General features: G+C 38.2%; 2 protein-coding genes across 6 annotated transcripts; one reads left to right on the forward strand and one right to left on the reverse strand.

Annotated features, from left to right (window-relative positions):
* Positions 1-151: 151 nt before the first annotated feature.
* On the forward strand, positions 152-5,222 carry LOC136249125 (uncharacterized). The gene is made up of 4 exons (XM_066041063.1): positions 152-1,015; positions 2,522-2,797; positions 3,132-3,404; positions 4,957-5,222. The coding sequence occupies exons 1-4, from the start codon at positions 628-630 to the stop codon at positions 5,085-5,087; spliced, it is 1,068 nt and encodes a 355-aa protein (XP_065897135.1). The 5' UTR covers positions 152-627; the 3' UTR covers positions 5,088-5,222.
* Positions 4,984-25,233, reverse strand: LOC136249126 (histone acetyltransferase KAT2B-like). 5 transcript variants are annotated; one of them, XM_066041068.1, is made up of 7 exons: positions 24,780-25,222; positions 24,500-24,734; positions 22,308-22,644; positions 18,968-19,069; positions 18,453-18,535; positions 17,352-17,544; positions 4,984-5,648 (listed from the first exon to the last, which is right to left on the reverse strand). In XM_066041068.1, exons 2-7 carry the CDS (start codon positions 24,515-24,517, stop codon positions 5,641-5,643), a joined length of 741 nt encoding a protein of 246 aa, XP_065897140.1. In that variant the 5' UTR covers positions 24,518-24,734; positions 24,780-25,222; the 3' UTR covers positions 4,984-5,640. The 5 variants fall into 5 exon arrangements, with proteins under 5 accessions (XP_065897140.1, XP_065897139.1, XP_065897137.1 ...); XM_066041067.1 differs by lacking the exon at positions 4,984-5,648 and adding an exon at positions 5,656-9,966 and having other exon boundaries at positions 24,780-25,229; XM_066041065.1 differs by lacking the exon at positions 4,984-5,648 and adding an exon at positions 12,276-12,646 and having other exon boundaries at positions 24,785-25,233.
* Between the last annotated feature and the right edge of the window lie 1,610 nt (positions 25,234-26,843).

The following is a 26,843-nucleotide window of genomic DNA, read 5'->3' on the forward strand; positions in this document are numbered from 1 at the left end:
GGAACGGAACCAATTAGGGCGCGCGCCAAGTAGAAAAATCGTTTCCAACTGCCACACAGTGACTAGAATTGTGCTAGAGTTCATTTCCTTCTACTTATATGCAAGCTAGAAATCGCGCTTTCGAAGTTTCTATTTAATGCCCGCCACGTGGCATGTGCTTTTACCAATCCATCAAATTCTGTTTAATCCTGATGTAGAATTGCTTCCTTATCATTGTAAAAGGTAAACTACTGTAGTATTTTCATGTTATAGTCGTTTAGTAACAGTGAGGATGGTTTTCTGAAGTCTGCCAGCATGGGCAATAATTTACGAGAGTTAACCACAGTGTATGTTAGTGGCTATGGATCATATGCTTATAGTGCTTACAAAATAATAGTTTAGCAGGTTAAATGATAGTTTTTCAGCGTAGGTGATTGCAAAACGCTTTCGTGCAGTGGGCATTAAATAGAAACTTCGAGCGAGCGATTTCTAGCATGCCTACAAGCAGAAGAAAACTAACTTTAGCACAATTCTAGTCACTACTTAATGGTAAGAAACGGTGTACAATCTGCAAAAACGATTCATTAACTTGGCGTGCGCCTCGTTTTGTTCCATTCCATTCCGGCTTTTAGCACTACCCATGTTGGTATGACCTTCAACCTTATTTGTCCAGCAGGGACCTCTCAGATTGCTCATGTGAATGTTGTATTGACTGATACTTTCAGAGTTCCAGGATGTAGTGAGATAGAAATAATGGCAGCAGTCCCAGATGCTGCATCAGAGGGCACTTGGATTATTGAAGGCGATGTCATGAAGCGGAATCCATTGTTGGTAGCCAGAGCATTGGTGACGCTTACTGATATGGCAGTCCCTATTTGTTTGCTTAATCCCAGACCTGAATGTATCACCGTGAAGAAGGGCACAGTGGTTGCACACATGGAACCAGTCCAATCTCTAGACACCTCATTTGTTGGAGCATGTCAGTCATTGTCATTGACATCAGAACCTATGGAAATCAAGAAGCAGTTGATTGAAGGTATGTTAATGAACCTTGGCACACATGTAACTAATTGTCAGCAACAAAAGTTGCTAGAACTATTGCTGGAGTTTGCTGATATTTTTGCAGTGAATTCAGATGATATGGGTCGTACTTGTAGGATAAAGCACAAAATTTATACAGGTGATGCTCTTCCAATCCGCCAGCCACTGAGACGTGTGCCACCCATCAAAAGGAAAGAAACACAAGAGCTGCTACATAAGATGTTACAGAAAGATGTCATTCAGCCTTCCTGTAGCCCTTGGGCTTCACCTGTTGTTGTAGTACGGAAGAAAGACGGTAGCCCACGATTTTGCATCGATTATAGAAAGTTAAACAAGGTGACAAAAAAGGACGCCTACCCGATTCCCAGAATCGATGACACTTTGGATGCCCTGGCTGGGTCTTGTTGGTTCTCTACTTTGGACCTTATCAGTGGCTACTGGCGAAGTCATTAGTCCATATCTCCGTGTTGCCGTTTGAGTTTGAATGGTGGCGACAAATTTTGGCTAGCTCTACCCACCTGAAACAATGTCTTTTCGATTAAGTCCAGCTGCACAATACAATTTGTTTCAACCCACACGCTTAATGAGTTATTTTTTGGTGGCCCATAACTTCGCTAATGTACAACTTAATCTACGCCTTAAAAGCTGTTGTGAGAGCCTGTGATGTTTTAGTTTAGCATACAAAGTTTCATGAAATAACACGCCTTCATTTTTCGCCTATAATGAAGTTTTAACCAGATTTTTAAAATAACTTGGCCAATGAACAACCTAGCGCTAAGCCACTTCGGTTCCAACCATTTCTCACCTTGTAGAACAATTCTACACTTTCCTTTTCACTGATAACAACATGGAAAGTAGTGCAAACGCACACCTGTGGGCGATAATACCCAGAATAAAGAATGGGCGTGACTTTGTTACCTATCGTGGAGTACTGGCACCTCCGACCTTGGGGGCCGTACAGTAGCATAGCCTAAGCGCCTTAAATAATTCTGTGGCGTCTATTATGCTGCTTAAAGAAAGTGTTGATATGGAAAATTAAGGCCTCGGTATGGTTTCGTTGGATGAAGAAGACAAGCAGCCTGATCGAAGATAAAAGACAGGGCGCACACTCGTCGGAACCCCAAAAGGTACATCCCACCGGTGAGTTTGTTGTTGTGGCGTAAAATGGTGACCGTGCACTGCTTCGTTTGGGCTCTAGGCTTGCGACTGTGGTGAGTGAGTGAGTGAGTGAGTGACAGACGATATTTCAAGTTTTGACGATTTTAAAAAAATTCTATATCCGGCTGCCAGTAAGTGTTTTCTTGTTTTTAATGCTACATTTGATGTTAGATGGACTAATATTATTCCGTAAAGGTGATTTTCGTTACGTAAGAAGTTTCCAAGTTGGTTTTTAAGAGCGGTATTTTTGGCGGCGCGCGTCACTTTTGATGCAAACCCTACTTAATCAGTACTACCGTACTGTTTGATAATGTTCACAAGTTACATTTTACTTATTTTACAGCAGCGACCTGTGCAACAGACCTCATTGAAGCACCAACAATAACTAAAAGACCAGGAGAATCACTACAGTTTGTCTGCCCACTGCAATGTACAGGCAATTATGTGTTTGAACACTACAGCCCGTTCACACTTCAATATGATGTGATACAAGAAGGACCATCATATACAACTATTATAGATATTAGTGATTATAGTGATGGTGGCAGCTACAGGTGCTGGCAGCAGTGTAACAATGATACTAGTACCCAGTCTCCATATTGTTATTTTACAGTACAAGGTGTGTAAATACAACATACACTGGAACCTGTTAATGTGGACACTTGAGTACACCTACATAATCCAGACACTTAGTTAAGGTCCCAAAGTATCCCTTAGTAGTTAGTACAGTACTGCTCAAATGTAACATCGCACTCGCTCACACTACTCAATTGTGAGTGATTAAAAACTTGCTAATTAAACGATGTGGCCCCATTTCCTTCGTCCCATACAGAACGGGATGAATATTCAAGGAATGGGTGCCACGCCATTTTATTAGCAAATTTTTTAATCACTCACAATTGACCTTTAGTATTAACACTTTATGTTACAAATTCCTTTTTTTTTTATTTCAGTGATATCCACTACAATAGAAGTAAACTTCCCACCAGCAACTCTAAATGGCAACTACATAGGGACATGTACTGCATGTGGTAACCCAGTACCACTAGTAAATGCTACACTGAACACTGAGAAATGTCCCTACACTACTAGTTACACTAATACTAGTCAGTATGCTGGACAACTAGTGATCACTATATCACAAGTTACTAGTCAGTGTGGAGATGTTGTAGTATATTGTAGTGCTGGACAAGTAGTTGAGATGATAACATTGAATGTTATTAAAAGTGAGTCAGCTATTATAGTGAAACCTCATTAGGAAACAGTGCTCGAATTGTTAACTTATATGAGGGTATACTATCAAGGGCAGATCTAGGATTTTGCTAAGGGAAGAGGGGGCACACAGGTACCGGAAATCATTCCGCAGTGTGCAAAGTACACTTTGTGAAATGTGAAGCATGAGCTTTCTAGGGGTCTGGGGGCATGCTTCCCCAGGAAATTTTGAACTGAAAATTAACATTCTGAGATTGAATTTGGTGACAATATTGACTGAAATTTGTTGATAGTTCAACACTGGAAGTATGAATGCTAATAGTAGCTATAGCTACTGAGCTAAAAAGCCAAATTATAGCTATAGTGTAAAGACCTAGGCTGCTCCCCATAGAAATTTTGAATATTAATGTTCTGAGATCATAATGTTTTATTTGGTGACAATCTTGACTGAAATTTGCTGAGTTCAACACTGGAAGAAGCATGAATGCTAATAGTAGCTATATAGTGAGCTACGTAACAGATCTAGAATTATAATTAGTTAGTATAGTATAACATTTCCTCAATAAAATTTTGAAAAATCAATTTTTTGAGATTGAATTTGGTAGCAATTTTGAATAAATGTTTATGAAAATTTAATGCAAGAAGCATGAATACTATATAATAAAGTCTATAAGGAAATTTTGAAAAATTTACTTTTTGAGAATGACATTAGTGGTAATTTTGACTGCCATTCACGAGAAAGATGAATACTCTTTGTAGCATCTATACCTAAAGATGGTAACTCTTTACAACCCAATTTATGATTTCGACAAATAAGCCAAGGTGGGAACATTTTTTATCCAGCCACATTTCCAGTTCCAACTAGGTAAATGTGTCACTGTTAGTTGGTACTTGTTCTCTACATACACTACCATCATTATATGACTCTTCTTCATCACTGCTTTACTTTGCTTCATCACATGATCATCAGCTGATTCATCACCAATTACTTCCTTGATGGACACATGTAGTCTACAGTATAGGGGTAGATAATATAGTTCTACATAATAAATTATAAATCTGGCTAATGCAGATTACATACATACAGCATGCTTGCAAAATTAACTATCACTTGTTTAATTCTAATTAATGCACACCTCATGAAAAGAATTTTTGAAGATTGCGGGATTAGCTTCCTTGGGGGATCAGTTGGCTCACGAATCATGTTACACCAAGTAAGAATATGTATTACTATGTAGTAACTAATGTTTCATGGATGTTCTTTGCTGCGGGGTATTATAGCTGCACTGTAACTACCTTATACTTAGCTAGGCTATCAAGGTATACTAATTTACAAAAATTGTTATCAAGATATACTTCGTATACCCCCGTAAACCCTCAATTCGAGCACTGTTAGGAAGGTCACCTCTATATGATCATAACCTCACATTATTCTATTAAAGTACACCCTAGCCACGTTTGGGGCCTACTTGATGTGGTCACTATAATGAGGTAGTCTTATTAATGAGGTCACTGGGTAATGTTTTGGTGTTATATGATGTGACAATGCTCTTATCAACCTTACAGGTAAAGCAAAGCCTCCAATGAATGAAACATACACCAGCAGTATGACAAGTAATGATGGCAATAGAAACCTCCTAGTATTAACGCTCCTAGCAACAGTAGCAACATTATGGTCTAGACTGACTAGTTTATGACTATGAGTGTAAGTGTTGTATCAACACATGAAAGTCTGTGTTGTATTAGCACAAATTATTTTGTTACTTTAGCTAATCTGTGTTATTTTTACCCTTGGTCATGCTGAAATAATTACTACTTATTTGTTACTATAACTAACTTGCTGGACTTACAGTATAAAAAAATATTTTTGTGACATTGTAGTAAAATTAATGTTACAACAAAAATGTACATACATACGGAGTACAGAAACACACTAGCACAATGTTGAGTGCATTACTGTCTAAGACAGTTTCTCTGTATCTCCAATGAGCCCTGCCTGGAGAGGACCAGGATTTGGACAAGAATATATCCCCACAGCAACTACTCGTTTAAAAGGTGGCAATTGTTCCACTGCTCAGGGTAGGCGATGTTGTAGTACAACCCAACTACAGCAGCCATGGCTTGTAAGAGATCATCAACATCCAAGTAGATGAGATTCTCTGTGACCAAAATATAGTCTTGCATCGCAGAACCAGTCTCAACTATATATGGAGCAGCAGTTTCATGGTCTTCAATTTACTTTCAGTGTTGTCACCATTCTGTAAGCATACAAAATGATGTAAGCTAAGTATAGTCAGTACATAATTTTACTTTAATGTATGAATAATACTTGTCTACATAATATATTTTATATAAATGCACACTAGGGACCCGCTGATTATGCTCATAATTTTACCTATTATGCTATGCTGCACTGCTCAAAAATTCACCTATTATGCTTAAATTAATGCTCAATATTTACCGATTATGCTCACTATTGTGCTTGATTATGCTCACTATTGTGCAGCCAGCTACACTGAAGGTTACCATGAATCAACACCTCCATGGTAGTGAAGAAAGAAGTGGGACAAAAAAGGAGGACAAAGGTAAGTCCATGATGCATGCATAATAACTACTACGGTTGGCAAAGACACCTCTCGGATGTCAAACAGTAACGAAATCAAGCCCATAGCATTAACCATAGTCTTGGTTTGACGCATCAGTCAGGCAGTCAGTCAGTTAAATTATGCGGATGCTAAACATCATCATGGGTGAGCCTTAGTGTGAGGCTTTCCATGTTTGTTACGTAAACTTTTGGGAACCATCAAACCAGTCAGATGTGCAGGTGAAACAAACATTACCAGGGACAAGCTTGCTAAGACTTGCCAATAAAATTTTACAGAAATTTGTTGGAGGGTTTGGAGTCACTCTGAAGACATTTATGGTATACTTAACCAATACTGCTAAGCTGTTATGAAGAAGTGAGGGTGGTTTCTGATGATACTCTTGACCAGAAAAGCATGATCGATCCCTACTATACAGTACTATCGATGTTTACCATACCATAGATTAACCATTTTTGTATACGTACAATTTAAACGTACAGTGTAAGAGACTGTGTGCATGTTTTCATGCACATACTCGGCTGATAATAGGATTAATAAAATGGCCAAAGAGAACAATAGATTAAGCATGAAAGGAAACGAAGTGATTTAATGCTTAGGTTCTTTGCTATATATGAAAATCTATATTTTTAGAATGGCTGAACACTACAAGAAACCATGCAGGCATATAAATTTGCAAAAGTTTTTTTTGTTTACTTTAAGTGTATTTGATTTCAAATACACTTTTATGGATTATGCGGGCTTAAGGAATCAATCATGTGAATATCACTTTTGCCTCATGTTAATGAAATACAGAAAGCAGATTTGAAATAAAAGTATCGTGGATGTTTCAGATTACAGTGAGTAATTTAACAATGAGTAATTTAACAATGAGTAAAATAGTGTTGTAGCAGGCCTTGGATTATGAGGGTTTGTTTAAGAGGCAAGTATAAAATTAAGTTAACTGAATACCGTAAACAAGGAAAGTTTCACCGTGCAAAAGTTTCATGTTTTTTTTGTGGTTTCAAAGCAAACTGTGGAAAGTTTTCCTGCTAAATCAATAATTTTATACAGCTATGTTTAAGCTTTACCGCAAACAGTCTCAGTAGTCCTTAACTGTGCTGTTTACGGTAAAGCATTTTTAGTGCTTGCACTTTTTAAAATGGCTGTGGGTTTAAGGGTTTTTAACTTTAACTAATGTCATACGAAGATATTGTATTTGTAATTTGGTTTGGGAGGACCATAAGGTATTAGTACTACATAAACAGACTTGCAGAGGAGGTCAAACTTGTGGTGAACAATTAACGTGGTTGTGGTGACAACCACAGTCACGTCTATGAAGCATGTGTATACATCAACATTGTGTGGATAGTGTGACATAAGGGTAAACACCAAGGCTATATACCAAGAATTGATTACTAATCAAACTTACATCAAATATGTCACCAAAAGGACACAGGATACCTCACTAGTGACCACACTAAGTGTGTACTGTATGGTGGGCTTCATCACTGATGTCATACATTCTGAAGGTTTCATTGTATTAAGTTTTCCAATACCTCCAAGACACATCAAATTCCTTAGTTACTAAAATAATTACCTACATTGCTTAGATAGTTTACAGCTCATAGTATCTATGATAAAAGTATTAGATACTTTGACTAGCCCTTATATTTTTACTGCTAATTCAAAACAATTGTGCACACGTAACTGTTGACATTTGTGTTGACCTGAATACTTAACAATGCTTGCTATACTGACAGGATATCACACTGTAACGAATAACGCAACTATACATTGAACTAACAAACATTAGAAATCATTCTTAAATTAAATATTGTTGACATGGTTTCTACAAAACCATAATCAAACCATTTGAACTGGAACTAGAGAATTTTCTGCACAAATTTATTAAGGAATAAAAGTTATGTAGCTATAAATAGAACACAGCCAACATGCCCAACAGTTATAACTACAGCATACAGTAACAGTCCATTAGAAAGGAAAAAAAACCCATTGTACATTCATTCTAAAACAAGAGTTCAAACAAAATAAGATCAGAAAATTAATTAACCATTTTACAGGCATTTGCTATATGTGACTATCTGAGCGAAAACCCGACTTGTTTGTGTAATTCTGTTTTTGAGATAAATGCCATTGGGTAAAAAAAATGAGTGCTACATAAATAATTTTACGTACGCTTTAATTGCTTCAGTAAACAGTGAAGAAAGACATGAATTAAAATATCTACTATAGCAATGGATTTGCCTCTTCCTGAAGAGTAAAACATCTTTGTTTCATTTTTGTGAACAGACTTACTGTACAAATCGATTGTTTTGCACTTCTTGTTGTCTATCACTATAACTCTGAAAGCTTTTACCAGATAAGGCTGAAACTTTAACAGCTCAGTGGTTTTTCACAAAAAAAGTCATGAAATGAAGTAAAGGAAAATGCAAACAAGTCAGGTTTTCACTAAGTAGGTCACATATGCACAATATATGATTAGGTGGTCACCCACCCAAAGTCAACTTTGCATGGCATTTGTCTAAGTTGTACTGAAAATGCCACAACTGGCCCAATAGCCAGTCACCCAATATCTGATAAATTGAATATAGTAAATGGCAGAAACGGCAGGTGAATTTATTTAGGTGGAAAAGTCAAAATGTTATACTGTTTTACGTAACATCCAATACTATTAGTACTAGTAATAGTATGGGTAGCAGTGAAATTTGGGATAAATTTACCAATTCCAATACAACAAGAGTGGTATTTATCCCAAATTTCACTGCTACTCATGCTATTCCCAGTTAATACCATACTCGCTGCATACGCATGCTGTGCATTATCGTTGCCATGTATGCAATTTGTCACTATGTACTAAACATGCGTCAACACTAATTGGCGCTACATTGTTAACATAAATTCTAGCCAATGAAATTGCAATTACAACTTTTTCACTGCTGTCGGTGAAATACAGGATAAATTTCACTGCTACTATTGAGACTTTTGTATGGACAGTGAAACAGGTATGGTATTAGAATTAACATTGAATCACATATACTACATATTTTGTTAGTATTCACGAAACCACATAGTCCCTAATGGGCTAAAAATAGCACATTACTTTGAGAAAAGTTGCATCATTGTTGTGCATCTGAATCAGCGTTGAAACCGGGTCGGGTCATCCGGGTCTGACCCGGTTTACAATTTATCCGGGTCTGACCCGGATTGCATCATGTAAGAAACGAAATTGTTCGTTTGACGACGTGGAACTTATAAACGCTATCGCGTACCTCTTTCGTGAGCCACGCCCACTTATCGCATTACCAACATATGCTCAGCCACGCCTATTTGTTAGTAAGTGCAGTATGTAGCATGAAACTGAGGGTATCTATGGTGAGGGGTAGCTATTGTCAGTAGGTGAAGACCTTTTTTTTTATTTTTTGGTCCTCAGCCTACAGCTAGGCTGAAGTTGCAATATTTACTCAACACGAATCGAACGCTCAAAATGTAGACTCGTTCGCTCACCCGAGACTAGCCGAAACACGTCTCGGCTTTAATTAATCCGGGTCACATCCGGGTCAGTGGGTCATCCGGATCAGCAGTAGTGACCCGGTTTCAACATTGATCTAAATACAATACTATTGTTCTGCATGGTATTCAATTTACAGTTTGCATCCTCATGAAATTATTTTGCAACCTCATTTCCCTTAAAACCACAAGTAAACAATCTCTTCCTGGGTGGTATCTCATGGTCTACCCTTGAGCTGACAACACACTTATGTATATAACCACAAACCAAGTTTTTTTTTTGTTACAAAATGAAATTATAAAGATGCATTATGTAATATTTAAAAGTCTGTTAAACAACATGGCTATCAATCATCCTAATCACCTATTCAAGAAGAGTTTGAAAATCTTTTGCTGCAGTACTGGTGTGTTTACATCACGTTGGAATAATAGAATGCTGTCAATCTTTCTTCACCAATTTTGACTAAAGAAAGGGATACAGGAATAACCTACCCAGCAATGGATCCACCTGTTCATGGTGAATATGATGGTACAAGCTTCAACTCATATATTTTTATACTCATAAGTGCCTGTGATTAATTTCCTGCTGTACAAAGTGATTTTTCTGCTGTTGCTGCTTTACAGTGCTGTATCAAAATATACAATTGCTATCAAATTTTCTAACTTAGTATTGCCCACAACATTACGGACATCTATTAGTAGATCTGGCTAGAAGCAGCAGCATACTTGTGCTATGCATAACGCTTCACTTCTGATTACTTTTACAGCTGAATACACTGCACATGAGTTCTCCTTATCTACGCTCTTAAAATAGACTTACTATTGCTGTACTAGGAATTCAGATTGAGAAAATTAAATACAGGTAGTTTCAAATATCTCTGCCAAAATAAGAAAACAATGGAAATGCAAAAATAGATACCTACTTATGTACTTATCATGTAGTAGGCGACAAAGAAAAGTGCAATCTAGCAACAATGACAAGGGGCTATGACTATTATTGGCAATATAATACAGGATGCACCGATACCACTTTTTATCAGCCAATCCGCACTTTAGGTGGAAGCTGATTGATACTGATACTTTGCCACAGAGGCATTATTTACAAGAAACAGCCAGTACCTCCACTGCTGTTTTAATATGCCAATTTACTTATAATGTGCTTGCTAATGTCTTATAGCACTGCCTGTTGGTTTTGTGGCCATCCTGAATCATGACAGCACCTATGGCTTCAATGAATCCTGTTTTGTGGCTTATTGCCCCATTCAACTGTACTAACAATCATAATCACTGGCTTCTTCCTTAATAGTCCATTCCATTCACTATACATCTTGAAAATAACGTCATAAAAAGTACCAGTATCAGTTATGGTATCGGGCACTTAAAACCATAACCGATACCACCAAAAAAATAGCCAATATCAATAAGTAAAATATTGGCCCCCATTAAACATGTAAGTTTTTATCAGAAAACTTCTTGTTATCCACCAATCACCATATAAGGTAATAATAGCACACTGATAGTTCAACATGCACACAATGTGATGCTTTGTTACCAAGACAACAACTTCCACAATTAATTACTGCACGAATTTCCACAATTAATTAAATTACTGCACAAAAAGACACGTCATATGAAATGAAATCCATTACTTAGTAACAGTTTATATTGGAGAAATAAAATTAGAAGCCACATACCAGCATGACACATTCTGACAACATACGTGTGTGTGTGTGTGTGTGTGTATAATAGTAAATGCCAAGGCAACCATACATGTTTATATAACAGAGTCGATTAGGGAACAAAAATATGTTCAACAGAGCAAATTCACTAATAAGTGATCCATGAAATATTATGTACTCAATCCATCAACAAACATATACAAGGAAGAGGTAAGTTTCATAATTAATAATCAGTCAGTGGGCATGGTTCCACATAAGTTTCCTGTACATGAATGTGACTTCAAACTCATGCCTATCTATGCTTCAACACACTGGACACGATTTATTAAAGAAGTTGACCCGCCACAAGGCTAGACTATGACTCGTACAGACAGCTCCTCTAGAATTTAAAACTGAATTCCTGGCAACTACAGGCGGAATTGCTGAATCACATCATATTAACCTTACTATACACAGAATCACATCTAAATACTCGCTATGAAATAAGGAACTCAACTACATTGTTTTTGTTTACATAATACGTACTAACTAAAATGAAGTTATTAAATGACAAAGTCTAAACTTCAGTGAAAACCATCCTGAACAAACAACAGGATCCCAACTACACTGTAACTGTCTACAAAGGTGCCTCATAGAACTATTCTATATAGTTCACTTATGGTGCGATCCATTTGGCAGCTGGTTTCATACTATTTCTGGTGTTGCACAGATGTATATGTACTCAAGTGCACCATGCCATGTCTGGGATAAAATAGTGAAGGGGTTGTCTCCACCTTCCCCCATTGATGTATAGTAGAGGAATCATTGAATAGGTTAGTACAGTAGTGATGATGTGCAGTTTCTAATAAAGTGTTAAGTTCACTTCTAACTAGTTTGTAGTCACATCAATCTAGTGTAGTGCAATAGGTTTCAAGTTGAAGAACTATTTAACTTGCCTATATAAATAACAAACACTTAATACACTAGTACTATGAAGTATGGGCGTGTCCATTTCAGCGGCGGAGGAAGTAGTTGATATGAGGGGGGGCTCCGCTGAGCAGACCCAGACTTATTTCTATAGTTTGGTAAGGTGAGACCAAAAAAAAAAAAAAAAAAAAAAAAAAAAAGGTCACAACCAACTCACAAGAACTTTCCACCCCACCAGCTACCATTTCTAGCTGATAAACTACATAAAAATCCTTACATAGCTCGCTACACACTGACTACTTTATTAGAGTGACTGCTCTATTAGAGTATCTCGATCTTTATCACGGTTTCAGCCCCACTCCAAGAAAGATAATTTCGGTGTGATATCATTCTGAGGGGGGGCTAAGCCCCCCCTCAGCAGACCTAGGGGGGGACTTTAGCCCCCTAGCCTCCCCCCTTTCCGCCGCCTATGGTCCATTTCAAGACTACTAGTGCATCTTGCTATGAAACACACTAGACAGTGTATATAATACTCTTGGTCCGAGTGATTGGTGTTTCCTAAAAAAAAAAGAAAGAAAAGAAAATGAAGCCCTTTAACACTATACTTGGACCATAAATTACAGGTCACCCACATCTACCTCCTCAATTAGAAATGATTTATCAGTTAGAACAAGCTGACAGGGTCTCTACACTATTTAGAGACCCAAGGAAGATGTGGGTGAGGCTAACCACAAACTAATTATCAAGTCCACAGGCTGAGGTAATTAATTGTGGGTATTGTCTGAGGGGCTCTCAGTAGCATAGAAACCAATGTGGGCTCATACTAAGCACTTTAGAAATTCCTAGGCAAAGCAAGCAAAGAAAAAAAAAAAGTGGCAAACTGTGACTGCTAGTATCACAATTCACCCAACCCTTCGAGTTGAAGGTGTAATTTACACCAAGACAAGTAGCTACTAAGCCTCAATAAACGCCAAACTGTCTTGTCTAGAAAATTAGCTAACAAATGGCAAACTGTGGGTGCTAGCATTGAGTGTTACCCTTTGAGTTTATTGTGTCATGTATCAAGGTCTAGATTAATGCTAGTTTAGTCAAAACATTGCGTAAAGTCTTCTAAAGGATAGTTAATACAGCACTATAGGAAGTACTACAACGACATAGTATTGTACATTGCAAGCTTCAATTCCCAAGACCACCATCATGTATTCACAGACTAACACATAACTAATGAACCTTTATATTGCTTCAATATAAGGGATGTTCATTGTTTCAAGACAATGCTTTAGTTTTCTGAAAATCACTGTCATCAGTGAAGCTGATACAACTGCCTGTAAAATTACTGTCAGCACCTATTATTGTAATGGGCTCCCTGACTAGTATTATTCCTGACTAGTATGACAGTAATACAATAAAAAAAAACATGAAGAATTTCTTTTTGGTAATCACTAACTAAACATGGTATCCTGTAGCGCATGATACAATACATCTTCCATATCAAGCACAGAGTCTTTAGGCATAAACTAACTGCTTTACCCTATTACAACCTTATTGAATCCATCCCTGGAAGTCTCACAATGCAGGACAATTAAACCCAGGTCAGGTCTTGCTCATGCTAGAGCTCAACATGTTGGCTAAACACAAGTTTGTATTTAGGATTGTGCTGATTGCACATACAACACAAACGTGTAATGTACATAAATAGCTCCTTGTGTTTAGATGCTCTATATACTTTAATATTGGCAGATCAATTGTCACCACATCAACAGTGTAAAGCAATTGGAATGTTATAGCCACTTAATAGAATATTCTACACTTGTTTTTAGTTTTAAAAAAAATGAAAGAACTTGTGCAGATGCTCTCCCACTATATTAGCAGTGTACTTGTGTCTCATATAATTTTCACAATGGTCAAAAGGTACTTCATTGGCAAAGTTTTGCGTAAACATGAAGACATAATAGTAGAAGTTACGGATGACTCTTTCTGGAAAAGCAAAGTATCCTTAGCTGTTCATTCAATGATCTGACATCTGGAAATGAAATACTTAAAACTAATTAAATTTAAAATATGGGATTGTATCCTGGCTTGTGTGTCTTGAACGATTTACAATGCAGTTCAGTTTGAGCTGTGTTATGGCTGGACCCAGGTTAGAAGGTGGGTGCTATGCACATAAGTGGGTTAGCTGATTATAGAATGCACTTGTTACAGTGTAAACGGGGAAAATCCTGCAGGGCTCATACCTTCAACTCACAAGTACTTCCACTTCAGCAGTTGTGGCCATATACCAACATGTATGTACTACGGTGTACATTGTATCTGTAATAGCAACCTCTGGAATAAACAGGATACCACCTGACCGTGTCACAAGTTCACTTTGTCGCTATAAAGATGCCCTAGTGAAGGCATTTCAGTTCAGTTCTTTTCAAAACCACGCCACATCCCACTGATAATTGTTTACTACTATATATGGCTTAATTGTAACACTGCTACTGAACTGTGGTTCCTCAGCAATGTACACAGCCATACCACAAAAATTGCATGGATACAGAATACAATGGTTACTAAGTAGCAATAAACACAGTCACACATATATGTATAAACTATTGGCTAAACCTTTGGATGTGTAAAAACTAGTAAATCAATATTCCTATCTTAATATCCTTTCACATAAATTTGTAAAGGGTTAATAAAACTAACAAAATTTATCCTATCAATATTTTGAAGTCTGTACAGCAGAACTTCTCAGTTATCAAAATTCTTAGTCCCAAAAGTCCTACAATATACAGCATATGGATTGAAAAGTACAAATGCATCATACATTCAGAACAAAGGTTTTGAAATTTCATACTACACAGATATAAATTTTTCAGGTGAAGCTGTTAGCAATGTACCACAACAACTGGTACCTCAGATTCCATTGGCATGCACTTAGCATACTAGAAAATTATTAATTTAAAGGGACCCAAGCGATAAAAGCAGTGAAACAATAGATGAATGATGGTACTTCAGCATAAAATCCCTACCTACATTGGCATGTTATAATAATTAATTTGTTGAATGCCAAATTAGGGATTTTCCCACATAGCTATGCATAATAGTCTAGGGAAGTAAAATGGTTATACAATAATCAGAATCAATCAGTTATTGTTGAGAATGATTGATAATCAGGCTACTGTATGCAATACAATTGGATCACATGACCACAGAGTCGTTTACAGTTTTGGTCATAAAGAGTGCATTAAGTGAGTGAGGAGGCTGTTTATATTATTTGGAATTACACATTACAAAGCCACTCTTTTCCCTAACTTGTTATGCCAAATAGCACGTTTGATTAAGAAAACATAAAAGTACATTGAAAACTGTAAAAATAATCATTAAACCCACTAATCGGTTAATCAATCGTGTTAGGGAGTCAATAATCAGTTATGTACATTTGGTCCATGTCACAGCTTTATGTAATACAATCATTGATCTCTTGTTACACTACATTTTATCGCTTAGATCCCTCTATCTATTTTTTTAATATACTAGTTTGGTTTTTTGTTACTGTATAGCGGGTTTTTCTTGCGGACAAATTTACTTGCGAAAATAAAATCATGCGACACTTAATCTCACTAAGTGACAAATTCGCAACATTAAATTCTTCGCACAAATTTATTATTCGTTGCAATAAGTGTTCGCGTACTAAACAGAAAGTAGTGAAATTTGTTGTGTTTGCCATGTTTCTTTGTATCTATGTTTTGTATCCACAATGAATTGATGCAGGCATCTGAAGTTCGCCAGGAAACAGGTAGGGCAGCCGCGTTCAGTGATGTTTGGTGAAGAAACACATGTTATGTAGGGGAACGAGCAACTGATCGAGCCGTTACAAAACAATTAGCAAGCTATTGTGTGCAAACAAACGCCTGGTTTGTTGTTGAATGTTCTGACAGTTTTACAGGCACTAAAAAAACTTTGCAATAAACAAAACTCCACATGATAAAATGCGAGATTAAAGTCCTCACGATAAAAACCCGCTATACGGTATATAGCATACAGCTATACATCTGTGACTGTTCTATTAGGGTGACTGCTGTATTAGAGTATCTCAAGCCAGCCTCTAGCCTATATACCAAGACTGAGGCTTGGTCATTCTATTCCTTGTTTCACTGTGCTACAATAAATACAGCTAACCAATAAGTGGTCACTGTATTCGATTTGTTATAAATCATTAAAAAAGATTGTTAATGGGCATGGGCTTGACCCTATCAAGTTACATACATCTACCGGGTGACCAGTAACTTTTTGTTTTGTGGCATCTAAATATGGTGCTCAAGGAAAGTGCTAATATGGAAAATATGGTTTTGCTACATGAAGAGATGACGATCAGCCTAAAAGGAAAGACAAGGCGCAGAGGGCACGACAAGGCACTAGTGTTGCACCGATATGAGATTTTGCCGATATTCCGATAACCGATATCGGATAATATTCTCAAACCGATAAACATAGCCGATCCGATATAGTACAACATATCTATTTTGTAGCAATTTTTACTAGTGAAGGACCACTTTAGCTTGTTTATAGTGCCAGTATTGCTACAACAACAGCTGACAGTGCACTGAAGCAGTAATAACAACATTATAATACAGGAAAATGCAACTCATTACATTTGTAGACATCATTTGGTGCACATGAGCATGTACTCCTGAATAAATTCATATATCTGTATCTGCTGATTTTTTCATCATCATGCCGATCCGATACCGATATACGAAAAACACGCCCGATATATTGTTTTTCCAATAACCGATCCGATTATCGGTGCAACACTACAAGGCACAGAGGGAACATACTCATTGGAACCCCAAAAGGCACATCCCGCTGGTACGTTTATTATTGTGGCGTAAAATAGTAGCTGTATGGTGCTTTGTATGGCCTCCAGCCTTGCGATTGTGGTCAGTAGGCGGCAGGCAGGCAGGCAGATGAAAATTCGAATTTTAGTGATTTCTTTTAAATTCTATATCCAGATGCTTGTAAGCATTTGCTTGATATTAGATGGACTAACTGTAAACGTAATTCTTAAAGGTGGAATTATAGGCGGCATGTGTCATTTTAGGGGAGATCCCTACTTTAACATTATTACCGTACTTAAAGAATTTCCGAAAAATATAAAAAAGAAAAGGGCTCATAGCACTATCAATTTTAAAATGATCTACATGCAAACCTATGGATATGCAGAATGTGCATGCATCAAATAGCCACACAACACAATGAACACAGTACCACTCACGGGTCAAACACAATCCTAGTGATGTACTCCTTATAGGCATCCTGGGTAGCTGATGAGAGAAGACGTTCTTCAGCATTATCAGGTGTTGATCTGGTGGCTTCTCCTTGAAGTTGTTATGTAGTATCTGAAACTTCAGAACTTCTGTATGTTCCTCTTCTTTGGGTAACTGGTCCCTCTCATTGAAGAATCCCATCTAAAAAACCACAATAAGATGTAGTTGTCTGAAAGGAAAATTTTGTTATATTTCAAACTGTACTAGAACATTTTGAATACATTACAGGCATGTGGTAAAGTGTAGGCAACTGTTCATTACGTTTTACTTACTTGAATTTAATAAAATTTTCCTTATACTTGTATAGAAGGATATAGATGTAAAACAGATGATCACAAATGTTGAACATTTGAACAATGAAAATGTAGGCAATAAACATTTCACAATTCTGCCATAAAAAGACCTCATTTTGAATGACACTAATTTTCATTGTACATCAACTATTTAAGGAATTCTAACAACCCATGTTCAGAAAATCATCTGCTGTTCAATGATAACCTATAACTTCCCAAGCATAATGTATACACTTCCGGAAACAAAAATATGCATCATCATGCATCCTGTCTGCACTTTAGTTAAGTATGAAGGGTTGCCTGCATCAATGGGATTCTTGTAATTTAAAAGAATCCCATTTAACATACCTACACTTGTCCATTGCAGGCAACTCTGCATACTTATCTAAAGTGCATACATTAATGGGTCACTGATATAAGTTAATGAGCTTGCAATAGGTTGGTTTGACTTCTTGAAGTAAATTTAGAAAACACACGTGGGATCCTTTACCCGGCATGTCTGCAGTATTACAAACACAATCCTAATACAACTACACCTACACATATCTAGTACATGCTCAGGTGTACAACCCTACCATAGCATGAGATAGTATGTAAGTATATGATACATTACACCCCATGCCCACACACACACACACACACACACACACACACACACACCTACATTTGTCCCACACATATCCTTACTCATACAAATGTATATACCACACACACACACACACACACAAAATACCTATACATGTACCATACGAGTACCTTACATACCTCTGGACCAACCATGCTGGTTGATTCAGTTAGAGTAGCTACTATCTGTGAGGCTAACTCCATCAGGTCCTGCCCTACAGTACATACATGAGTACACACAATCTCAATAATTATTCTACTAACAGTATAAATCTCTCGCATTGTACACATGTACATAAAGAGAAACATAAGAGATTGTACATACAATTCATCTCAAACAATATTACTTTTAAGACTGCTTTATGAACTGGAATGATGCTTAACTCCCTCTAAGGTAATGAATACCTGAGTTAATATTTACAAAATTGTGACCATTCCCCCCAAATGTTTTCACACACAAATACTGTAGGTGAAGTACCATAAGTAAATTTATTAGAGTATATTCATAACTGATTCACTCCCCCCTTTACACACACAGAGAGAATACAGCATAACGCAAACAGTTAGATGTGAATGCTTTATTAGAGTACATTCATAACTGATCCCCCCCTCCACACATACACAGAGTACAGCATAACATTTACTACCTTCTATTTTCGGTCTCTTTGGTGATGGTTTGCTGCTGTCATCTTGCAACAGTGCCTGATCAGGAGAGAAACTTGTCATCAGCGAACTAGAGCCAAGTGAAGCTAGACATAAGACAAACCAGTGATCAGACTACATCCTTAACCCAAAAATGCCAATAATACTAGACAGTGTGCATCACCTAAAAAAGTAGGGTAGGGGACCAAGGGACCAAGGACCTGGGGACCAAGGACCCACGGAAATCCAACTCCTTGGTCCCGGGTCCTTGGACCTGGGGACCAAGGACCCGGGGACCCACGGAAATCCAACTCTTCTTGGAACTTTTTACACTTCACAGTATTCTATACTTGTACTAGGTACCTCTGCAAGTAGTCTTGCATGGCCAATCCACTTTTCCCCCCTCGCGGCGTCTCGCACAATGTTTACACCAATTAAAAATTATAAGCGCCTCTGAAAACGCGTCTGAAGCTGACTGCATTAATTACAGGTCACTCGCTATTTTCCGTATTTGTTTGCACAATGTTTCTAAACTTTGGTAGCTAGGTGACATAATAGACTAGACTAGCATGCTCATTGTGCAGCAGGCAAACAGTTACCAGCTAAGCCAAGCTAAGCAAGTTCCAGCAGCTCTTCAGTACGTCATGGTGCATTTGCACAATGTTCCTAGTAGCTAGGCGGTATAATACACTAGTATGCTTACTGTGCAGCAGGCAGTGGTCTATAAATGCAGTCAGCTTCAGTCACTTTTTAGAGGCACTTATAATTTCTAATTGGTGTAAACATCGTGCGAGACGCCGGAAGGGGAGAAAAAGTGGATTGGCCATGCAAGACTACTTGCAAAAGTACCTAGTACAAATATAGAATACTGTGAGGTGTATAAAATTCCAAGCGAGTTGGAATTCCGTGGGTCCCGGGTCCACTATTTTTACCTACCCAAAAAAGTGCTGCTGGCAAATTCTTCGGGAAAACAAAATACCTTAGTACACCCAAGATGTTTACAAACAAAATACCCCATAACAAGTTTCTGTTGAACACAGCCACTAAACTGACTTGTTATACAGGATATATAGTTTACATCATTCAAGTGTGACAGGTGCCATGATTTCAACAGGATAGACTGAAATCTTGAGACTCAATGATGCCAAAAATTGTGTATGGTTAAGTGATTTATCATTACGTGCATCTTGTTAGCAGCATAGAGGCATTCAGAATTAGTATTGGAATATCCAATAGTTACTGATTGAGAAAGTGATATTTCAGTCGATTGCACACACTAAAGAACTAATGGTGGCCAAATTGTTATGATGAATGAGTTGCTTAACCCTTCGAGGACCAAAGTCCAATATATTGGACGCAAGTACATGGGCTAGTATAAGCCGTTATAACTACTTATCAGTACACAGTAGAAAGAATTCGCTAATACTACGATACTCACCATGAAATTCCTGACAAAATCACACCAAGTATCGCTTGGTTTGAAAAGAATCTCCATTGCTATGCCGCCAAGAAAAAGTAGCTCTTCCATTATCGTCCGCCATTACTCTACACCTGTTACTTTGATTCAGAGGAGGTACGACACGCACACGTGAGCACATATGTTTTGTACAGGGAAGCTATTTCGTGGTGGTATCAACGAAAAATACGTGCCGATCTAACTCTTTTCTTATGCTTAATTCAACGGTGCAGTCTACCCCATTCAACCCCAGTGGTTCAGTTTCGATATACACAGCCTATTGGAAGAACCGTCACGTGATGAATAACTAACCGTACAAAACCAAGCCAAGCAGCAACTTGGGAAGAGAGAACCAGTGAAAATCAACTGCACAAGTGTCTAAGTAGCTTTGCGGTTCATCAAATCTTGTCTACGGATTGATTTTCCGCAATTTTACCATTTGAAGAATGCAATTACTGTGAATTCTTTTCAATAGCGCTTAATTCGTGTCGTACCTCCTCTGACTTTGATTGGCCATATCTCGATGGTACTTCAGCGTAGTGCATCAAACTAAACGCCATTTGACTCAGCACGTGATGGCGATTCGATTTGTATACAAAAGATCACGTGACTACCTCATGAATACGCGATAAAGAAATAACGAAGCGGACATTCAGTTGAGGGGTCCTTCACTTCCAGAAATGTCATTGATGACCATAGAAATTTGGCAATTTTTATTAGAAATGTAGAAATTTTTGTTGGGAATTCAGAAATATTAACTGAAATTTTAAATACATAAATCCATACGATTAAAATTTTTATAATGTTTGGCATTGAATTTTGATTATTTCATTAGTGTAAGTTATATTGCATGGATTTATATGTGTATATACACGAGGCCAGATGCAAGGAAGAGGGGTCACTATCAATAGAAGACGTATAGCGCCATCTAGATTATACGCACTAACATTTGTCCGTAATCTGCTTCGTAAATTTGTTGTATACTTTCGAGCTGATTCGATTCCCATGGTGCAAAGGCCACAGTGCAAGTCGTTTTGGTGTGTCCGTGGATTACTGGTGAGTGTTTTATTCAAATTCCTACCTCACCCCAACCATGATAGAGTCACGACGGCTTACCAGACCGCTAGTGAACCGTTCGGCTCAGCTTGAACCCATATTGAAACCATAATACAGTAGCCTAAGGCACGGAATATACTACAACTCAAGCTACAACTTCGTAGCATCCAAGAATTTCCAAGCCAGAAATTCGGAAATTTGGTAGAAATTTATCCAGAAATTAGAAATTTGGTTGGTAAATTTCCATATTTCGAAATTTCGTAGATTGATTTTGTATGTGAAGGACCCCCCGCATTCAGTGGAGATGACATCGCCCGTTCTTCGCTTCATATCACAAGTACTGTTTTGTATAGAACAATACTATTATGATATTATTGAACAATCCATCTTCATTTTACAGAAGGCTACTGCCTTCCTTATAACATAAAGTTACGCTCCTCCATACTTGAAAATTAATTTGGTCCTCGAAGGGTTATTAATTAAACTAATGCCAATTACTTCAGAAGAACCTAGTGCTTTCTTTCCCAGTTCTGGCATAACCAGTGAGCACCTAGTTGAAATTTGAAGGCCGTATTCTTCATTTATAATCATTTTTTTAAAAAATATCAGCATATAGTGACGTAGCATTTCCAGACTCTTTCACTATTTTTGCTATCTGCAATTCTGAAAGAAAACTTGCAACTATATGGAAAATATTCAGTATGACATCCATCAGATGCACTCTTATAAGCACAACAGCTAATATGTGTTTGTCCAACAATAGTCACAGTACTAAATAAAACCAATAGTTATACCATAGTACATAACAATGGTATATACTATATACAGCTCACCAGTTCTAGCTATGGGATGGTATCTTGGGGAGTCAGAGCTGGGAAACTCCTGGGTGAATATCTGTGGAGGTTCTGGCCCTGTCCCGGCTGGAGAACTAACACTGGTGAAGGGGCTCAACATGGAAGGCATTGGTGATGATGTCATGAAGTCTTGTTTTCCAGGCCCTGAGGCATTAGGATCATGTACACGAACTGATGATGACGTAGCAGGGGAAGACACAGGAGCAGCTGGTGATGGGGTCTTGAGTGATGCAATAGCCTCAGGTGTCTGGTTGAAATCCTCCCGCCAAATCGGAGAACTATTTAATAGCCCTGCTTCCAATACAGAGAGAGAAACCTGCCAAAAAAACAAGCACAGGTCTAGCACATACTACTGAGTATAGCTGTACTTTACTGCTTTACTAAAACACATCCACTAGCATGTAGTATTTCAAAATGAAGCCACCAACAGTCAATAAAAAATTGTAAGGGCAATGGATTTCATTCTACTGTGGTCTGTATGAGCAAACAACAAAATAAATTTCTGTCTAAGGACACCTGTACATACATAGAAGTAATAAATAATGCAAGAAACCATTGAGCAGGAAGATAAGATATTGAAATATGGACTGGCCTATGACCAAGTAAAACTTTGTACCTGTTTCCAGTAGAGTTTAGAAGTTTTCTAGACCTTACACTAAGCAACTGGAAACCAGAGCAATATGAGAGTACAGAAGTTCAGAGAGTCAAGCAGTACTATGTAACAGGTCGTGAACTGCGTGACATAAAAAAAATTATTAGATGAACAAAGGAAATTATATCACACCATGATTATACTAGCTTCCACCAGTGATATAACAACAACTTCCTGCCTACCACATCCTCCTGTGGACATGGCTTAGCTATAGTTCCTGGATCATGACAAATGATGTGTTAGAGTAATACAAAAATTATAATATTTTCATGTAATTATTGGTCATTTCCTAGAGATTTCCTGTAGTGATATTATAGTACCAACCAAGAACATAAAATTTCCATTAGCTGCTTTGTATAGCAAACATACAGTATAGGGGGAAGTTAATATAGGGGAAAGTTTCAATGGGCAAAATTTTTGTGGTAAAGGGCAAACAAACTTATTTGTTGCAGTTAAACTTTTGCAGTGTGCGAAAATAAGGTGGCATCCAGTTTGCATCAGCAAGTCATTCTCTCAGCCAGCATGGTGGTGTTGGGTGTTGATTCAGCACACGTCATAACCGCCTCTTTGTTCGAAGCCCGCTAAACGATATGAGAAGCCCGCTTGTGCCGACATACTTCACAAGGCCATCATTGTGTGCGAGGATAAAGGTGCTGAGAATGGATGGTTATAAAAACCGGAATCGAAACAGGAAACGAAACGAAACGAAATCAGCCTACAGTCTAGTGGAGGACAATCACTATATTGTGTACAGTTACACTATAATATATGTACGCACTACCTGTTTATGTATAAAGCAAGACTCTAGGTACCCGGGCAGATTTCTCTACACGGCGCTTATCGATTAGAGATATCCTCAGAGATATCAAACGCCTGCTCCTATCCGAAGGGTCCCTTGACCACTTTCATAAGAGGAGTGACTAGGGAATAACTACTCAGTGATCATTACAATGACTGGCTGCAGTGGGTTGACGAGTCCGAAGCCATGCCTTTAAGAGAGGGATGAAGCCATCTGTGGCTATATATGGCACACCTCTTATGAAAGTGGTTAAGGGATAATCAACGCTCACCTACCCAAGCACAGAACTTCTCTATTGTAGAGTTCCCAGACCCTTCGGATAGGAGCAGGCGTTTGATATCTCTAATCGATAAGCACCGTGCAGAGAAATCTGCCACCTGGAGTCTTGCTTGATGCATAAACAGGTAGTGCGTGCATATATTATAGTGTAACTGTGCATAATATAGTGATTGTCCTCCACTAGACTGTAGGCTGATCTCGTTTCGTTTCCCGTTTTGATTCCGGTTTTTATAACTATCCGCTGAGAATGACTTGCTGATGTAAACTGGACCAGACCCTTTTTCAAGCAGGTGCTTGTAATTTTCAATTGATAAGCGTCATGGGAGAAAGAGCGGTCTGGCCACATGAGACTAGGTTGTCACCAGGAATAGTTGGTATCTTTGGCTCCTAACATATGCTTCTTCAAAAACTGAAACAAGAACACATACATCCTCTTTGTACCTTGGTCCTCCTTCTCATTCTTCATCTGAGCTAACAGGTTCTTCATGTCAGTCACAGTACATACTATCCTATCCAAGTCTTCTGAACTTAATCCTTGTAAGTCACTGATGTGTAGATCGTACGTATGTTGACAAGCCTTACACAAGTCTGATGAGTTCTATAGTGGATTTTTTGAATGTGTCTGACCACTAGGGGCGTGCATACTACGCCATCCTTGACAGCGACAACCATCTTGCTGTGAAAAGTTTATGAAGTGCGTTAATTATAAGAATACACTAACCTTACATTTGTATACCGAAATACTTCTTTCTATTTGGGGTACTATTTTAGCTGGATTTTTCTCTGGGCTACCTTCTGTAGCGTAGACCCACTACGTCGCGCTCCTTTGGGCGCTGATACACTCAATGAGACACTGACATCTACGCCGTTGACTGAGATGCTGACATCACGATTTTGTACCCGCTTGCCCGAAATTGGGTTTTACTCTTTTTCACCACCTCAAGGGGGTGTCACTCCAATAAGCACTGTACTACGATCTGCGACCGCGGTCAAAGTCGATTTTCGATTTTGACCATTGACTTTCATCGAATTTTTGTCTTGACCGTGGACCTGGTTCCGTTTATTTTCGCTATATTTTCGTGCACTACGTACTCGCAAAGCTTTGACCGTGCTGGGAAAACAGTTTGACCGTTGTTCTTCGTGAAAAATCGGCCTTGTTCATTGACCTTTAGCTTTGACCGCGGTCGCAGATCGTAGTACAGTGCATATTGGAGTGACACCCCCTTGCCACCTTTCATAAACCCTTACGTAATATTAAGCTCAAAAGCATCCAGACGTGCTACCGATTATGCTACCGCTGCTAGCTCCCTGATTCCCTTCTTTTGTATCTTATAAATGTGACTAACGAAATAAGCTGTATATAGTAAGAAGAACCTAACCTGAAGGTGAAGAAGCCTGAAACCAAAGCTGAACTCTAACGGGCTAACGCTAAACTACTAGATGCTTCCCCTAAAGTCTACTACTCGTGGCAACTACTGGACGCTTCCCCTAAAGTCTACTACTCGCGGCAACTAGCTACTGGACGCATCCCCTAAACAGTGTTGCCAGATGATTTGCTCCAAATGTTCATGTGAAAAAATAAATTTGTTCATAAAAAGTTCATAAATCCATAGTCACTTTCCGAAAACTAGCCTACACATTATAAATAAGTTGAATCTCTGGGTTAGTAGGGCACTGAAGAGCAAAAAAAAAAAAAAAAAAAGGTTACCACCTAAAATTGCCAAAAGTTCATAAAAAGTTCACAGATTACTCCAGGTTCGTAAAAAAATTCATAGATTATTTCAGGTTCACAAACAAGACAAAAAGTTCATAAATCTATGAACTTTATTCACAGCATGGCAACACTGCCCCTAAAGTCGACTACTCGTGGCAGCTACTAGATGCGTGCCCTAAAGTCGAAGAGAGAGAGCAACAACTACAGTAGGAAGTCTGGATGCTTTTGAGCTTAATATTACGTAAGGGTTATGAAAGGTGGTGAAAAGAGTAAAACCCATGAGGAGAGAGTGCGAGAGGTGGAACATGGTAATTTTAATCCTCTTGTTTTTTCAACTTCTGGAGGCATGGGTGCCTCCACTACTGTGGCTTACAAGCGCCTGGCCTTCCTCCTATCTTGTAAGTGGAAATCACCGTACTGTAGGGTGATGAGCTGGCTTCGCTGCCGTCTTGGCTTCTCCTTATTACACTCTGCCATCATGTGCATAAGGGGTTCTCGCTCCTCCTCTGGTCATCCCTTTAAGGGTCATGTTCCAGCATCAGTTGACCTTGTCTTGGGGCCGTTTAAGCCCCATTTCCTTTTTTTTTCTATTCTGTGTTCTGTAGGTTCTGTTTCAGTAGCTCTGTAGGTGTAGGAATAGGCTAAACCCATTTTATAGAACATCTTAGCATAGAGTAGAGTGTGGTGGATGGGAGTGCCAACTTGGGCCAGTTCTTATTCTTTTATTATATTCTTTATATACCTAGATCACTGTTACAGTAATAGAGCGATCACTAACTGTTCTATTAGAAAATTTCGATATATCGATATTTTCTAAGTACAGTATCGTGATACGTATTTGCTGTATCGATATATTGCCGTATCAATATGTATTGCAGATCCCTATTAGCTGAATTCTCTACAGGGTGACTTGTTGTAGTTTGAGCTCTCTACATGGAGACTTTTAATGTAACTGAACTCTCTACATGATGGGTGGATTGTAGCTAACCTCTCTACAGGGTAGTTGCTTATAACAGAGTTAAATTCTCTACAAGACATAGTTTGATGCTTTAATAAAGTAATTCTTAGCTG

This window comes from Dysidea avara, chromosome 3 (assembly GCF_963678975.1).
Source record: "Dysidea avara chromosome 3, odDysAvar1.4, whole genome shotgun sequence".
NCBI classification, from domain to species: Eukaryota; Metazoa; Porifera; class Demospongiae; order Dictyoceratida; family Dysideidae; genus Dysidea; species Dysidea avara.

Excerpts from the sequence above, each read along its gene's own strand:
- LOC136249125 (XM_066041063.1), top strand. The coding sequence starts at position 628 with ATGACCTTCAACCTTATTTGTCCAGCAGGGACCTCTCAGATTGCTCAT. Across the intron at positions 1,016-2,521 it reads CAAGAAGCAGTTGATTGAAG|CAGCGACCTGTGCAACAGAC; the intron begins GTATGTTAATGA and ends CTTATTTTACAG. Across the intron at positions 3,405-4,956 it reads AACATTGAATGTTATTAAAA|GTAAAGCAAAGCCTCCAATG; the intron begins GTGAGTCAGCTA and ends TCAACCTTACAG.
- LOC136249126 (XM_066041065.1), bottom strand. Across the intron at positions 18,536-18,967 it reads AAAGAGACCGAAAATAGAAG|GGCAGGACCTGATGGAGTTA; the intron begins GTAGTAAATGTT and ends TATGTACTGTAG. Across the intron at positions 17,545-18,452 it reads TTGGTCCAGAGGTATGTAAG|ATGGGATTCTTCAATGAGAG; the intron begins GTACTCGTATGG and ends GTGGTTTTTTAG.